General features: G+C 60.3%; 1 protein-coding gene across 3 annotated transcripts; it reads right to left on the reverse strand.

Annotated features, from left to right (window-relative positions):
- Window positions 1–540: 540 nt before the first annotated feature.
- YKT6 (YKT6 v-SNARE homolog) lies at window positions 541–11,343 on the reverse strand. 3 transcript variants are annotated; one of them, XM_054505377.2, is made up of 8 exons: window positions 10,415–11,343; window positions 9,166–9,270; window positions 7,596–7,678; window positions 5,584–5,684; window positions 4,860–4,964; window positions 4,525–4,590; window positions 2,735–2,836; window positions 541–2,152 (listed from the first exon to the last, which is right to left on the reverse strand). In XM_054505377.2, exons 3-8 carry the CDS (start codon window positions 7,663–7,665, stop codon window positions 2,117–2,119), a joined length of 480 nt encoding a protein of 159 aa, XP_054361352.1. In that variant the 5' UTR covers window positions 7,666–7,678; window positions 9,166–9,270; window positions 10,415–11,343; the 3' UTR covers window positions 541–2,116. The 3 variants fall into 3 exon arrangements, with proteins under 3 accessions (XP_054361352.1, XP_045720959.1, XP_064431643.1); XM_045865003.3 differs by lacking the exon at window positions 9,166–9,270; XM_064575573.1 differs by lacking the exons at window positions 2,735–2,836; window positions 9,166–9,270.
- Window positions 11,344–16,557: the final 5,214 nt, after the last annotated feature.

Consider the following 16,557-nt stretch of genomic DNA (forward strand, 5'->3'; position numbering starts at 1 on the left):
GGTCCCTGTTAAGTGGCACCCCGCTTTGAGCAAAGCTCCCTGGGCCTCAGAAGACCCCATACTAAAAAGCTGGTGCCCTTGGTCCAGCCAGAAATCCCAAGGCTGCTTCTCATTTCCAGGGTCACAAGGCTGAAAGCAAGGCCCAGGGCCAGCAATGAAACAGGCAGAGAAGTCTTCAGACCCTCTGATGATCAGCGAGCAAACTCATTCCCTAAACTGGGAGCAGACTGGAGACTCCTTGGCCTGCACGCACCCCAGGAGGCACGGATGCCCCCCCACACCTGCAGGGCTGCCCCCCCCCCCCCCCGAGGAGTTTCCATCCACATGGCGCAGGCTGCCGTGGCTGTGCAGTAGTTCCCCAGGCCGGTTCCCCTAGGTCGGCTCTAGGGCTCCCCTGGCTCCTGCTAGGAAGGCCGTTGGCGGGGGCAGGATCTAGGCAGCCGCCACCTCCCCTGGACAGGCGCTCCCCGCAGGTGCACACAGGGAGGGCAGGCTTCCCGAGGAAAGAGGCCCCTGAGGCTGGAACAAAGCAGAGGACTATTTTGGAATTTCAAAAGACAACTTTATCCAGATAAGAATCTTTCAGATAGAACAGAGAAGTTAGGCAGCAGTTACTAAAATACACTCTTTGCCAAAGGCTTCCACGTGGGACCGCAGGAGCTGGGGAAACGCTGGTTTGGGCCTGAGCCAGCCCCCCACCCCCCCCCATGGCCCTCCCTGCAGCTCTGCCCCAGCGACCTCCAAAGTTGGAGTCAGACACCACGGTCCTTCCTAAGGGGAGGTCACAGCCCCCTGGGCACCAGTGAGCAGACTGGGCCTGCGCGTTCCAGGGGGGTCCCTCGGGCAGGCTATTTTAGGAGTAGGCCAACTCCTTTGGCCAGCACAGTGCCCAGAGCAGGATAGCCGGTGGGTAAACCTGCTGGGGTGGGGCGCAGGGGTCCTCCAAAGCCACGAAGGTGCCACCTTCTGGTCCAAACAAGGGAATTCAGGGCCCGGCACTTTGTGTCAGGACAACGGGACCTCTTGGGTAGGGCAAGAACCAGCATGCTCAGGGAAGGACCCCAGAGGACGAGACCCTGTCTGACACAGCCCCAGCAGGGGCTTCTGAAGGGACCAGGTCCCAAGAGTGCATCACAGGCTCACATCCTCAGGAAGCGTTGCAAGATGAGGGAAGGCAGTCTGGACCATGGCAGTGGGGCCTGAGGGAGTGGGCAGGGCTCAGGGCTGGGGCTCGTGCTGCTGGGGGGGGGGGGGGGCGCTCTCAGCAGTGCTCCTGCGGAGATCAGGCCACACGTGGGGCACTGGGAGTCCTCAGGATGGCTGGCACCTGGTCTTGGTGGCCAGGAACGGTGGCCACGGCAAAGGCCACTTGCTAAGGCACGCAGGCCCCAGGTGGTCGCTAACACAGTCTTGTTGCCAGAGAGGCAGGTGAACACGGGCTGAGAGAGACAATATCCGCTGCTGTGACCCGGAAGGCAAAACTAAGCTGTGAGGCAGGGCCGACATCCCCCACCCCACAGGCATCTGTGTCCTGTGGATGAGCCACGCCCTCGGCAAGCAGTCAGTCCAGCACAAGTGCATCTGTGCGCCTGGCTCGTCCCAGCGCGGGCCTTGGCCTGCTCATCCCCCGCGATTGTGCCCGCCGTAGGTCCATCCCCCGCTCCGCCCCCTCCGTCCTGTGATCGGGGCTCACCCTGGCTTTACTAGAGTGTTAATACGGTCAGCGCACAAACACCACCCCAAGGCGGACCGAGGACCAACAAGCCTGGCTCCGACTTCCCCGGGGGCCTCGCACAAGTCGCGGGCCCACAGGTTTCCCAGGGGTTAGAGACGAGCCCCTTCAGCGTCTATGAGTCACTCAGAGTTTATAGTTTCATCTGGCCCAAGAATACACCTTTGGGGGCCTCAAACGAGCTTTTCAAAAATCACCGGACACGTAAGTTTGAATGCTCCCCAGCCCCGGGCCCTTCCACGACCCCTCAGTTCCTGCCAGGAGCTCCCAAGTGAAAATATGTCCCCACGTGGGTCTCTCCATGGCGGCTCTGCTTCTCCAGGGGCTGCGGGTCTGATGCCGGTGTCCGGGCCATCTCGACACGGGGGCCTCCGCGGGCTGCCATCACATGATAGTGCAGCACGAATTCTGTTTCCGGGCCTGGACAGAAACACACCGGGGCTGGAGAGGCGGAGGCAGCGCCACGGCGGCCCACAGGCCGGGGTGGGCGGTGGGGGCCGGGAGGCAGGGGCCACGGAGTGGGCTGGGGGGACGGAGAGCACCTGCAGGTGGACCGAGCGTCTGGCTCTGCACCAGCCTGGGTCCCCCAGCGCCACCCGGCCCCGTGCGCAGGGCTCGTTCTGAGAATGTCCTCAGAGAACGGGTTCACAGGCGCGCCCCCCGCCGAGCCCCATGGCCGTGTCCCTCCCAGGCTCACAGGAAAACTCAGGTGCGTGCCCGGCCACTTCTGTCAAGGAGAACAGAGGTGGAAGGGCTGCTCTGGGAAGCCTGGAGGCCTCCCCGCTCAGCGTGCAGCAGGAACAAGCGAGGCCGGGGGCGCAGGGAGAGCAGCCGGAGCCGGGGGGGGGGGGGGGGACAGGCCTCTGCCCACGTTGGCTCCCCCGGTGCCCGAGACCCTGCACTACTGCCTGGCCTGGGCCACCCCCTCTGCTCTCCCCACGCGTCACCCAACGTCCTAGGAACTCGTCGGTGGCGGGAGCCCGCGGGAGGGCTGGCACTCACTGTCTTATAGAAGGCTTTGGACTGTGTTCCCAGCACTTCGGACTTGGACACCAGGTCGTCTAGCCTCTCCCCTCGCTCCAGCAGGGACTCCATGGTGTTGTGCTGGACACAGAAACAAGCAGACGCTCCGTGTCCACGAAGCAAGCAGACACGAGCCCCTCTTGCGGTTCCGTCACGGGAGGTGCTTCTCCTGTGGGCTCCTGCCCCCATGTGAGCGTCGGGAGCGTCCCAGCCGAGCAGGACCCGGAGCCCGTCCCGGGCACCCCGAGCACAGGCTCAACACCACCCCGCTCGCAGCCACGGTAGACACGCGGACTCCCACTGGACACACCGCCTCCCGCTGCCTGAAGGGCCCCGTGTTCCAACGCTGCACTCGGGGAGGGCCCGCGCGGACGGCCGTCGCCAGAGCACCTGCGAGCCCCTCCTGGGCTTCATTGGAGCAAGGAGCGCAAGCCTGGGCCCTTGGACGGGGGCCGGCCCAGGAGGGGGAACGAGTCGTCTCTCTCTACACAGAGCTCACGACTCCGGCTGCCGGCGCGAGAAGTGAACGAGGCGAAGGGCCGCACGGGGAGGCGGCACGGCCGGCAAGCCCGTTTCTGAGGGCACTGGGAGCCACCGCCATGCCAGCTGTCCGCGCTCGGGGAGAACACGCGGAGAAGCCCATGAAGAGACGGAGACACCGGAAGACCCTCACACCTCACTTCCGACCCACAGCCCCCAAACCACGTCATCCGCAGCGGGACGTCTGCAGCACCCCCCGATGGTTTCCACAGAACGCAGCTTCCTGGGTCCTGCCCAGGCCAGTGTCCAAGCCCCGGAGACGGCGCGGGGCGCTAAGGCCGAGCCAGAGCCCGCAGCGTTTTTCTGGGCCCCTCTGCCACTCACTTAAGGTTCACTAGCTGCTGGGCACTGGTGTCCCACGTATGCCACCTACTGGGAGCGGGGTGGACAGGGACAAGCTCCCGGCCCCGAGGGCTCACACGCCTGTCAGGGAGGCGCGTATACTGGTCGTGACCGTGCGGTGGCGTCGGGAGGCCGGCGCGTGGGGCACCTGCGTGAGCGCCAGGCAGTGTGCACTTGACCCCAGAGCTTTCCTGGGAGATCCTGGGGGACAGTAAGCGGAAGAACCACAGATCGGTGGCTACTGTCCGGACACAATGGTGGCAGGTGGGAAGCCAGGGACCAGTGACCAGGCAGAGGCCACGGGACCAAACTTGCGGAGAGAACAGACACAGCGAGTGCCAAAGAGAACTTGGAGTTAGAAAGAGAGAAGGAGGAACACAGGGAGAGAGAGACGCTGAAGCAGCAGCTACAGACCAGCAGAGCGCTCAGGGAAGGCGCGGGCTTCCTGCTCTCCTGACCGGGCCTGGGGACCCCCGGTCTGTGTTTAGCGAGCACGGGCGGCTTCTCCTGCCCCCCAGAGCCCACACCCTGGAGAGAGGCACCTGCTGGGCTTGGAGACCAACGGCGGGGGGCGGGCAGCAGCGGCACGGAAGCAAAGCCCAGAAGAGAGACCGTCACAGCGGGGAGGGATCAGGGCCACAGCAGGTCTCGGCTAGGGCTCTCGTGCAACAGGGATATTGCACCCAGATGGGTGCAGGCAGCGTAGACCCGAGGTCGCCTGGGTGGTCTGGCTTTGGGGCCTCAGACGCTTGGGGAGAGGCAGGCACCACCCCTTCCAGCGAAGCATTTGCATGAGGGCTCCCCCAACCCCAAGCCTGACTGTGCACCTGGCACCATCCCCCCCCGCCACCCAGCTCCAGGATGCACTCACCCCTGCTCCCGCTTACCAGAATGATTTTGGTCTCATCCAGCTCAGCCTGCACTTTAGTCATGGGGTCAGCTTCTCGGGGGTTCTAGGGAAGAGCCCAAAACAACATCAGGAGTACAGGGACCACCTGGAAACAAAGCTCAAACCAAGGGAGCCGGACAGGGTTTGCCAAGTTCACCAACCACAGGCTGCTCACACACACAGCAAAAAAGGGAAAGCCCGCTGTGGAGCTCGGGTTCCAGATCTCAGTGTGAGCCCTGAGTGTTTCAGGGGGACACCAACACCAAGGCTGCCAGGAAGTCGCCCAGAGCCATGACCCGCAGGGCCACTCCTGGCGGCTTCTGTCCACCCTACCTGGTACCGACTCAGGTGGCCATCTAGGGCCGTGTAGTTGATGGTAGCAGGGGATCCGACTGGCCACTCTATCCTGTCCACGTGCTTGGAGAATTCGTCCAGTACCTGCAGGACAGAGGAGCCCATCAGCACCTGCAGCCACGGAGCCTGAACGGACAGCCCGAGAGAGGCTGTCAGGCTCCAGAGGGAGGAGCACAGCTCACGGCCAGGGGCAAATCTAGGCTCAAGTTTTTAAGATTTCTGGCAATTAAAAATGAAGTGTACCCAACCTGACACGAATCTCATCTGGAGAAAAATAAAAGTATCAGAATTTTAAACTACCTGTTTCCACTTCTATCAGGTTTTACGATTCTAGGACAAAAGGTCCCTTCCCTCTCATTTTCCCAAATAGTTCTTCAAAAAGGGAGCTAGATCCTTTGGATTGAAGCAACCAGCAGATCTCACGTGCTTGTGAAAGGATCAGTGCTCAGCGAGGCCAGAGGCCAGCATCCTCGAGAGGTTTCTGACGAGCACTGTGGCACTCAGCCCCATGGCGGAGCTGGACCCACTTGGGGGAAAGGAGCGCCCGGGGTGCAGGGATGGCCTGACCGAGGGGGGTGGCCAGAGGGCCGAGCACAGAGTCGGCCGTGGCTCGCAGGAACCACAGTCACCCCGGGGGAAGGCAGAGGCAGGAAGAGTGGCCAGAGTGGTGGCCAAGGCCAGCCCGGCCACACTGTCAACTCACCTTCTCCAACAAGGTAAAGGCTACCCGGGATGGGTACTCGCTGTCAGCAATGACCACTCCCGCGAGACTGTCGTTTCGCACGTAGACGTGGCACAGATATTCTAGGGAGAGGTTAGATACGCGCATGGTGACGTGAGGGCTTTGGACATCCTCACCGTGATCATGAAAGTGTCACACTGCTGAGCCCCTGCCTGTCGCTCAGGGAGACTCACACAGGACAGCGCAGGACGAAGCGCTGCAACCAGCAGGGCCCAACACCGGCTTCAGGCGAGTAAATGCCCAGAGGCCTGGTGCGCAGAGCCAGGCTCTAAAGGAGCCACCAAGGGTGCAGAAAACCGCCCAGGGGACGCAGTCCCGGCTGCATTTCCCAGTCACATCCTGGAGCCCCAGCTCCGGCTTGGCCGTGTCTCCGAGAGCCACAACTCTCAGACGCTCTGTCCTGCTCCTGAGCTGGAGACCCCGGACAAGACGAGCAGCCTCCAACTGCTTAAAAATCCCTATGAGGCGGCGCCTGGGTGGCTCAGTCGTTAAGCGTCTGCCTTCAGCTCAGGTCATGATCACAGGGTCCTGGGATCGAGCCCCGCATCGGGCTCCCCGCTCGGCGGGAAGCCTGCTTCTCCCTCTCCCACTCCCCCTGCTTGTGTTCCCTCTCTTGCTGTCTCTCTCTGTGTCAAATAAATAAGTAAAATTTTATATAAAAAAAAAAAGTTCCTACAAGAGTGGCCCCGTATAAGGCCTCTTGGGGCATCAGGTTTCCTGCTGTGGTGGGCTGGAGGGGTGAGGGAGAGGAGAGGGAAGAAGAGAAGAGAGAAGGTCCACCTACAGAAAAAATTCAGTCCTGCTGACCCTGCTCTCCAGTAGGACTGTGCGAAAAGTCATCAAATTATCCAGAGGTTCAGTCTCTACAGGTCTTCTACAAAATAGTTCTCATTCCCTGGTATGAATTTTTGTCACTTTCAAAAGGCTTCAGACAGGATACGGCTAACCATACCCCCAGAGAAAAAGGAACGTAAGGATTACAGCTGACAAATGAGAAACTTCTCATCCCAACGACTCACGCTCACGCAGAACTGCCTGATGCTAACCGTGCAGGAACAAAGAGTAGAGAGAGAACGTGAGCTCCTGAAGTCAGACGAGGGCAGCGATAAATGAGAGCAGGGCCGGGGAGGTCAGGATCGCTGCTGACGCTCTGTGGGTTCTGTCTTTACGTCCCCAAGTAAGCAAGGTGCAAATGTGCTGCCGATGCGCACGCACTCCCCAGAACGGGAGAGGCTGGGTCAGTGCTGGAGGACACAGCTCTCGGCGACCGCCAGGGAGGCAGGCCCGGAGCGAGACTGACCACACACCACTGTTCACGGTCCAATCTCACCTCTGCGGTGTGGGCGGCACAGGGAGGCTGCGCAGGGCACACACGGGGGGGCCCCCCTCCCCCGAGCGTAACGGACATCTGCATCACCAACACACGGCCCCCGGGGCTGGGGCCCTAGTCTTGCCCAGTGAGCTTCCCGCGATCTGTGTGACACAGCTGTCCTTCCTGGGTCGTCTGTGTCACACAGGCTTCCCAAAGAAGAGCCTCAAGACTCTTACAGGAAACCGGAGTTATGAAAAAGTGAACGTAAGAACCAAGAAGAAAACGTAACGAGTTTTCGGATTCCTGGTCAAAAACCTAAGCAGCACAGGATGCGGTATTACCGCATCCGCTGGGAATCCTTGTTTGCGATGTGTCCAATGTGGGCGAAAAGAGAAGAATTCAGGAAGGCCACTTACTGCTCCACGAGAGCTAGACCCCGATCTGAAGCAAGTCTAAGCTTTAGGGTAAAAACTGAATCAGGCAGCTCAGACTCCAACAGTGGGCACAGAATTGTGCGTAAACAGAACAAAGAGGAGGAAGAGAGAACCGGCCAGCAGAGGAGCGGGGTCCTGGCAGCCTCCGCGCGGGGCAGCGCCTCTGTGGGGAGCTCCGGGTTGCCCGAAGTGGGACGGCGCAGGCACGAGGCAGCGGGTCCTCTTACCTTGTTCTTTGACGGAAGCTCTGCTGCCTTTCGCGGAGCGCTCCACAATCAGCTGACTTGTGAAGGTCATGAATTCCTGAACGCTAAGAAACATAACACATGTTACCTCTTCCTGTCACCTTGTCCCCAGCATTGCGGAAGGTGGCCTCCGAGTGGAGACACCAAGGGGCTGTGGCTTCTGGGTCTCGTTCCTTTCCCTCCCGACCTCAGTGACTAAGGAGAGACGCTGTTTTCTTACAAATCCTCACAGCCGTTCGAGCCACAGCTATTTGCTACCTCGCTCATCAGGACAACTCACTTCCACCCTTGTGGGGATTTTCTACAGGCTTTAGTCAAGGTAACGCTGTGGTCAGAGCACAGTCTGGGACACGGGGAGCAGCAGAAGCCAGCGTGTGCACAACCAGACACGGCTGTTGCGCAGGCCACACGCTGCGGGGTGACACGCGTCTGCGGTGAATGCGGGCTACGGCATGCAACACGGCCTCGGGCGTGCTGGCTCATCCTGGCATCCCGTCCAGGGCACTCTGGAAGGCAAGCAGTCGGCCAAGGAGGAAGAGGAGGTGACTTGTACAAAGGCTGAGAGAGAAGAGGACACTCATGGGCCCAACAGAGAAGTGGGCCAGAATGGGAGAGTCACAGGTGACAACAGCTTGGCTCACGAGACTCTCTGGCAGCCCCTCTGTGGAGTGAAGACCTCCGGCCATGGAGTGCACGTCCCCGGCTGGGAGCCGTGTGACCCCCAAGCCCGTTACTTCCTGCCCCATGCCAAACCCACAAAATCCAGGTTCGCTGGGAGGAGTGAATGGCACTTAGCACAATACCTGGTGCCCAGCATTCCTTCGAGAGTGATGTGATCAAAATCATCCCACCAAGAAAAAGTCTCCAAATAAGGACGTCCTTGCAATAAAACCAAGCAGAGACACAGCTCACAGCACGACGGTGTCCAGACACAGGGGGGACTTACATTCGTTGCACAAGTCTGCACACAGGGGCAAGAAAAGCTGGAGACCCATCTGAAGGTTTTACAGCTCAGGGTCTGGCAGCCACGAGGCAGGAAGAATGGAGGTGAGAGGCCTGGACGACATGCTGCTTTAAGAGGTGCTGGTGGGGGCGAGCCCAGAGTACTGAGTGTGTCAACCATCATGAACTGGCAGGGGTATCCCAAAGCAGTGAGGCAAAGGTCCCACAGTAAAACCCCCGAGCACCTTCGGTATACACGGGCAGCGAAGAAAAAAAACACCCAAGTTGGCACCAGACGTTCCATCACAGAAACGCAACGACACAGAACGCAGAGCAGAGGCCGTGGTAGAAAAAGCTAAGCGTCAAGAAGATACTTCCCAAAGGCCCCAAAAGAAGCTAAACGTTTCCACGAAACAAGAACAGGAACTGTTTTCGATCCTGCCAGCAGAACACTGATCAAGAACAACAACTGCCCAGGAGCAGTGAGGACAGAGCCAGATGGCAGCGGCCACTGGACTCGGAGCCCGGAGGGTCCTTCTCTGTCGGTGCCTGAGTCATCCCACCCCTCCCACCAACGGGCTGAGGCGTCTGCAGCATTCCTCACACACACCTCCTTGCAATTAAGGTGTCCAGAAATACTGAAGACGCTTGTAAGCCCTACACGTCCCATGCTTCCTTCCAAATCTTCAGCACACACCCTCTTGCACCATCAGAGCTTAATCAGAAAAAACATAAAATTTGGGTTTGACTCCTGGCTGGCCGTGGTATAATTTCTTGCGGCCTCATGACTTCATCCATAAACGGAGCGTAACAAGACCTCTCCTACCGAACTGGGGAAAAACCCCATCAGATAACATAAACTGGCTCTCCAGGTGTGGCCCCTAAGCCGCCCGGGTTAGAATCACCGGGAGAAAGGCGTCGGTTTAAAGTACACATTCCTGGGCCTCCACCTACTAGTTCACCACATCTGAGCGTGAACCTGGGAAATCTGTACTTATTCACAGTCTCCTTGCGATTCTATTACGACGAGAATTTGGAAAGCGCTGAGCACAACACCAATGGTCTAGTACAGCATCAGCCTTTCTCCAACGAAAGGAGGAGGATTCCTCGCAGGCCCAGTCCACACACCGAGCAAGAGGCCATTTCAGGGCTCCATGCGGGAGGGAGAGCCCCCTGCCCACCCCACCCCGACCCCCGGGCCATCCCCGACCCTCCCCCGAGCCCCGGGACCCCATCCCCCCGCCCCGCGGGCCTCCCCCGCCCCGCGGAGCCCCGCCCCCGCCCTGCGGGCCTCCCCCGACCCCAGGCCGCCTCCGACCCCCAGGTCCCCGCCCCCGCCCCGCGGGCCTCCCCCGACCCCAGGCCGCCTCCGACCCCCGCCCCCGCCCCGCGGGCCTCCCCCGACCCCAGGCCCCCTCCGACCCCCAGGTCCCCGCCCCCGCCCCGCGGGCCTCCCCCGACCCCAGGCCGCCTCCGACCCCCAGGACCCCGCCCCCGCCCCCGCCGCGCGGGCCTCCCCCGCCCCCAGGCCCCCTCCGACCCCCAGGTCCCCGCCCCCGACCCCCGGGCCTCTCCTGACCCGAGGAGCCCCGCCCCCGCCGCGCGGGCCTCCCCCGCCCCCAGGCCGCCTCCGGCCCCCGCCCCCGCCGGCCTCCCCCGACCCCAGGCCGCCTCCGACCCCCAGGTCCCCGCCCCCGACCCCCGGGCCTCCCCCGCCCCGCGGGCCTCTCCTGACCCGAGGAGCCCCGCCCCCGCCCCGCGGGCCTCCCCCGCCCCCAGGCCCCCTCCGACCCCCAGGCCCCCGCCCCCGCCGCGCGGGCCTCCCCGACCCCCGGGGCCTCGCCGCCGGGCCCGCTCACCTGGACCTCTGGAAGAAGCTGAATGAGGACACGTCGTACGCGGCTTTGAGCAGCACCGCCTTGGGCTTGCCTTTGTACAGGACGCTGAGGCTGTACAGCTTCATGGTGCCGCGCCCTCGGGCCGCCCGCCCGCCCGCCGGACCGGGTCGCAGGGAGCAGCGCGGCCGCCGCCCCTGGGGACCGCCACACGCCGCTGACGGGTCGGACGCCGGCTACCCCGCCGGGCTCGGGATCGACTTCCGGTTCCGGTCGGGGGCCGCCGCCCGAGCCCCAACGGAGAGTGTTCGTGCCCCGGATGCAGAAAGGAGCGGCCGGAAACACGAAGGCGGTGGGAGGGGAGGAGCGGGGGGAAGACAGCGCGGCGCATGCGCCTGCGTGCACGCCCGGCCCCGCCCCTCCGGCCTGGCTGGGGCCGCCCTCTCCCTCCTGCGGAGCCCCGAGTTCTCCCAGGCTTCTCCCTCTCCCGCCTGCGGGGGGTCCGGCCCCTTCCGGGGCCTCCCCTCTCCCCCGTGGGGTGCCCCGGCCCCTCCTGGGCCTCCCCCCTCTCTCCTGGGGTGCCCTCTGCCCTCCCAGGCTACCCCTCCCTCTTGGGGTGCTCTGAGTCCTTCCCTTCTCAGGCCCTCCCTGCCTCCCTCCCAGACTGCCCCGAGCCCTCCTGGGCAGCTCCTGACAACATACCCGGAGCAGCACCCACACACCAGTGCTCTGGGAACCCCAGAAAGGAGCTGGGATTTATGGGATTTATGGGAGGATTGCCTTCCTGTATTTTGTAAATCAAATCTCCTTTAAGGTGAAGGGCAGGACACTCTTCTTCTAGAGGCTCCTGCAGGGATGTGAAGGCAAACTTCTCGTCCTTGCCAGCTCTCCGTCCCGCCCCGTCCCTGCTCACGCAGGACCCATGAGCACCAGCCTGCAGGGCCACGGGCTTCCTGGGCTGGCCCGCTACCTGTCTACCTGTCTAGGCACTGATGTAGGAGGCTGCTGACCTCAAAGGGTAGCAGGGATGCGTCACTGCAAAAGGGCAGAAAATCCGCTCCACACTTCGCGATCAGCCTGGCGCACAGTGACTTAGAAGGCCTCGTTTGCCTTGAGATGTTGAAATAATGCTTTGCCAATGGGTGGGGATGAATGAGGCAGAGTTCCACAAGAGTTCCATGTCTTGCCCATTTCTTGTTTATTAAATGGCATTATGTAATCGGCATCTCACAGGCCACATAAAAGGGACCTTGGTCTTTGGCATTTGGCAGTAAGCTTACACAATCATGCTGGAAGCAGCCAGATCTGAGGTGATGGAAAGAGACAGCCTGTTTGAAGAACCCACAGCATCACTCTACACATTACTCTTAGTCGGGGTTTCCCAGCCCCAGCACTATTCATGTTTTGGTTGGATAATGGGGGCTTGTCCCCAGTGGTTGGGGGCCATCCCATGCAATGCAGGTAGCATCTCAGGCCTCGTAGATTCCAGTAGCACCCCACCCGCCGTTTGGCAAGCAAGGATGTCTCCAGACGTTGGCAAATGTGCCCCGAGGAGCAGAGAAAGATGTTTCTGTGTCTGAAGGAAGGTCCTGCCACCTACCCCCTGACCAGCCCTCTTCCCTGGATATTTTCAAGTGTAGAGCGTGGAGAGGACTTTTCCACATCCCCCCTGTTTGGGTGCAAAACATCAAGAACAGACACCGGCCCACACCAGGCCAGTCACCCACAGACACAGGCTCACCAGCAGGCCAGGCGGGGGTCCCAAGATGCTGTGCTGACACCGTTGTCCTATAGGGGGCGGGCGACAGCCGTTGCTGGAGAAATTCCCCGGAGCCCCTTTTCCCCTTCTCCACTGAAAATTGTTCAAAGGGACAAGGAGGGCAGTTCTTGCTTGGAATAGATTTAAATGTGTTCACTTGTCCCATGCTGGTGGATGTCTTACCATTGGCCTTACACCACGCACTCCCCACGTGCTACCTCCTTCAGTCCTCACAGAAGAGAGGAGGATTTTATCAGCACCTTACTGACACAGAAACAGATTCAGGTCAAGGAAATTGCGAGTCAACACAACACCTAGCACAGCCCAGCTCCACTCCCAGAGGCTCTCCCCTCCCCTCTGGCCTGGGCCCACCTCCACCTCTCTATGTGATTGCAAACTCCCCAACCCCATCATCCCTCTTATTGAGAAGCAAGCCCACCTTCCACTCCAGCACCCAGCCGTCACTCAACTCAGATTCAGTCCACAAGCCCCGAAGCATAAAGGTGAACAAAGCACTAACCTCTCTCAGTCTCTCTCTTTTTTCAACTGTAAAACTGGAAATATAACCCTTTCCATCGGTGTGTTGCTGGGAATGGTAATACACTATATTCCAAGCTCCTGTCTTAGTAGATGTTTAACAAGTAAAAACCATGATATTTCCAGGCATTGTTATCATTTATGACAAAAACGAGAGATTATCCCGGGTTAAATGCATCAGGCACCCTGCACGAAGCAGAGATCTGACAAGCGGAGTGAGGTCTGCAGAGTGGAAAATACTACCGTATGTCTTATAATTTCCTGGTTTCCATCAGTGTGTTGTGGTTACGTAAGAGAATTCTTGGTTGCAGGAATTGGATGTGTATAGGATGTATACGAAGGGTAACGCACAAATGGTAAATTGAAGGAGTCGGGATGCACCCAGGAATGCTCTGTACTGTTCTGCAAGTCTAAAACGACGGGGACAGGAAAGATTGCAGGGAAGAGCACAGATGTCTTGGCTCACGACCAGCGGCCCAGGCCTGTGACTTCACCCCTGCTGGGCAGGCAGGTGCCACCCACCTTCAAGGCCTTGCTCAGCTCACGAACGGACCCATTTCTAGCTGCACAGCGGAACCCCCACGGAGCTGGATCAAAGCCAGCTGAGGGGCATGCCGGGGGTTTGCAGGGGGAACCCGGCCATGCCGTGGCCTTGGCCCCCCTACCCCCTTGTCCGGTCAGCCAAGGCCAGGGCTGCTTTCCCTGTAATTGTAACGTGAACCTCTGCAGCGTACCCAGGACAGGAACCCTTTGAAAGGGACCACAGATGTGATCAGGCCTCCTAAAGAGTTTCAGAGCCTGTCACTCCTAAATGTGCCAATTTGACATATCGACTGCTTTGAGTTAGTGGCACCCGACACACAGCAGAGGCAAGAAGCCCACTCTGACCCTCCTTTTTATTCTTCAAAGCGGGAGATTGAACTCCCACATGAAAGGTGCCCTCTGGGGTCACAGGAGGAAGACATTCTTACCACCAGAGATGAATGAGGCGGAGAGAAATCTGTGCAAACAAGCCTCATCTTGCAGTGACTCCCAGCAACATTCTCTCCCTGCCCCAACCCCTCTGTCACTTCGCTTCTTCACTAAGCGTTTCTTTGTCACCCGAGTGTTTGCTATTGATCGTTCCTGCTCTGGTCACTTCTCTGGGTCTTCATTCTCTTGTGAAGGCTCCCGTGCACCTGTAAAGACTTTAGTAGAACGTGTATGCTTCTCTCCTGTTGATGGCAGCTTAGTTCTTAGGCGCAGCTGGAGACCCGAAGAGGGCAGAGAACGTATCCTGTTCACCTCCTTAGTAGTTCACCAGCCTAAGGAGCACAGACTTGATGCCATCAGCCTGCCCCGGCCCCCAGAAGCACTGCTCGCTACCACAACCCTCCCAGTGGGTTCCCCAGGCCACCAGCCCAGAGGGAACAGGAGATGTCAGAGCAGGAGAGGATGGGGGTATACTACGAGAAGGTTCGCCTGGAGGCAGGCAGTGGCCAGGAAGGGACCACAGCCGGGGAAGACCAGAGGCATGTGAGTCAGCTGGGAAATAGTGGGACAGGCCCCTCAGAACTGCCTCCCTTGTAGGGGCTTCTCAGAAGCTCTATTTGTACCCTGAGACCCCTCCCCAGCTCAGGGGCTAGGGATGGGTGTGTAGCCCAGGCTGGACACACGGTCATTTAGGCTGGGGGCTTGATCTTCTGAGGAGCTGCCCTGCACAGGACCTAGGAAAGTCTGCAGAGGAGGAAGGGGGCCAGGGGGTAGGTAGAGCCCTGCAAGAGGGGAATCTGGGCCCCACAGCAGCTGGTCTCCAGGACTCCCGGGAACAAAAAGCAGGATGGGAGTCATCACAAAGGAAAAGTGGTCAGGAAGGATCTGAAAAGCAGGGGCGTGGTTGAGAAGATGCTGAGCGCCCCCCTCCTTGGGCTCCCTAAGCTCCCACACACGCCGCCGAGGGCCCCCTGAGGCCCTCTCCCCACCCCACCCCCCACTAAATCTGCCCCAGCGAAGCCCCCTTCTATTTAGCCCTCCAGAGACCCCATGTGAGTCTCTTGGTGAGCCCACAGCAGTGCCTTCTGGGTTTCCCTCCAAGACCGCCCTCCGACCCCCCAGTCCCCCTCAGTCTCACTCTGAATACCACACCTAGCCCTCCTCCCCCCCAGCTGCGGCTTAAGTGCCCCCACCACTGAAGGCTCCCTGGCCTCCCCAGTCCCCCTGAACCCCCCCTCTGAGTGCCCCCAGCACCCCCACTGCTGAGCATCCCCCCTCCTGAGCCCCCCTCTGAGTGCCCCCAGCCCTCCCCCACTGCTGACCACCCCCCTCCCCCTGGGTCCCCCTCTGAGTGCCCCAGCCCTCCCCCACTGCTGAGCACCCCCTCTCCCTGAACCCCCCTCTGAGTGCCCCCAGCACCCCCACTGCTGAGCATCCCCCCTCCTGAGCCCCCCTCTGAGTGACCCCAGCCCTGCCCCACTGCTTGCACGTGGGCACCCAGCGATCTCAGCCAATCAAAAGCCCATCCCTATTGCCGCAGCAATTGGTTTACAGATTGTCACGTGATTCGAGCCTCAGCCAATCAACGCAGCCCCTCCGGGGTAGGCCGTCCAATCGGAGCAAGACCCAGGACTCGGTGTTTGGGCCTCCAAGAGGCACCCGGGTTTGCGGAAAGTCCGAGAACCACGGGCAGTATCGAGGCGCGCTTCCGGTTAAACGTGCAGGGTTCCGTGCGTGTGTTCGTGTGAGCACCGCGGGCAAACCGTCCGCTCGCAAAGAACAGCGGGAGCGCGCGCACGAGCGGGAGATGCTTCCCAGGCCGGGCGGGGGGCGAGCCGGGAGGGGCGCGGGGAGCCCCGGAGAGCCAAGCAGCCCCGGGGGAGGAGGGCGCGGGGTTGCCCCGGGGCGGGGGTGGAGGCGGGGAGTTGACTGCGCAGAGGTCCTGCCGCTTCCAGACCCCCCTAGGGCACGTGTCCCCTGGGAGGCCACCCCAGGGCTCTGGCGGGCCGGATCGGGTGACCTGCCAGGCAGGTGCCGCAGAAGCTGCGCGAGGGACGGCCTCCTCTGTGCGTAGCAGTTGCGCCAGGAATGGTGGGGGGACGGCCCCAGGCCGGCCTTTGCAGCCCAATCCTTCAACCCGCCCAGCCTCGGTGACCTCGTGTGAAAGGGGTGATCCTAACGCCATCCCTGCGCGCTCGCTGCCCCCCGACCTCTCACCAAATGACGGCTGGATACAGCAGGACTTTGTGCATCTCACGTTTTAGCCAGCATGGGTTGTAATGACGACTACCCTTCCAATAAATACATGGCTTTTCTTTGGGCATAAATCTCACAGAAAGGGTGGAAGATCTGTGTGAGAAAAATAACTCACCCGAAGGACGGGAAGGCAGACCTGAACAAACGGAACGGGCCACATTTGAGTGCGGAGATGCGACACACAGACGTCTGCTCCCTCAAATGCCTAAGTCCACGAACTGTGTGCATTTCAACAAATAATGAACAGCATTATTTTGTGAGGGAGGATGAGTAGATTCGAAGATTTATATGAAAGAGGAAAGGTTTATGGTAAAGAAAATGTAGGGGGGGGAAGGGATACTTGTCCTACGGGTTTTCGGACAGTTACAAAGTTACACCAGCTGAAAGAGTGTGAATTGGCTGCCAGTGAGATGGGAAAGGAAAGGTTCTTTTCGCCCCAGGGAAGGATGACAGGACAGCAAAAGGAAAGGGTGGGAAAGCAGAGCAAAGTTTTATTAAAGTACACTCCAAGGGAGGCGGGGCAGGTGGAGAGAGACAAAGGCTGGGAATGTCTAGGGTGTGGGCTTATATCAATGTTTCTGTTGCTTGGGTCCTAGGGTTGCAACATTTGAGTGACAGGCCTGGATTATATAATCGTTAGCCA

The sequence above is a fragment of the Mirounga angustirostris genome, unplaced genomic scaffold (assembly GCF_029215605.1).
Source record: "Mirounga angustirostris isolate CCGP_5_RB_7025 unplaced genomic scaffold, mMirAng1.0.hap1 SCAF_12, whole genome shotgun sequence".
Lineage (NCBI taxonomy): Eukaryota > Metazoa > Chordata > Mammalia > Carnivora > Phocidae > Mirounga > Mirounga angustirostris.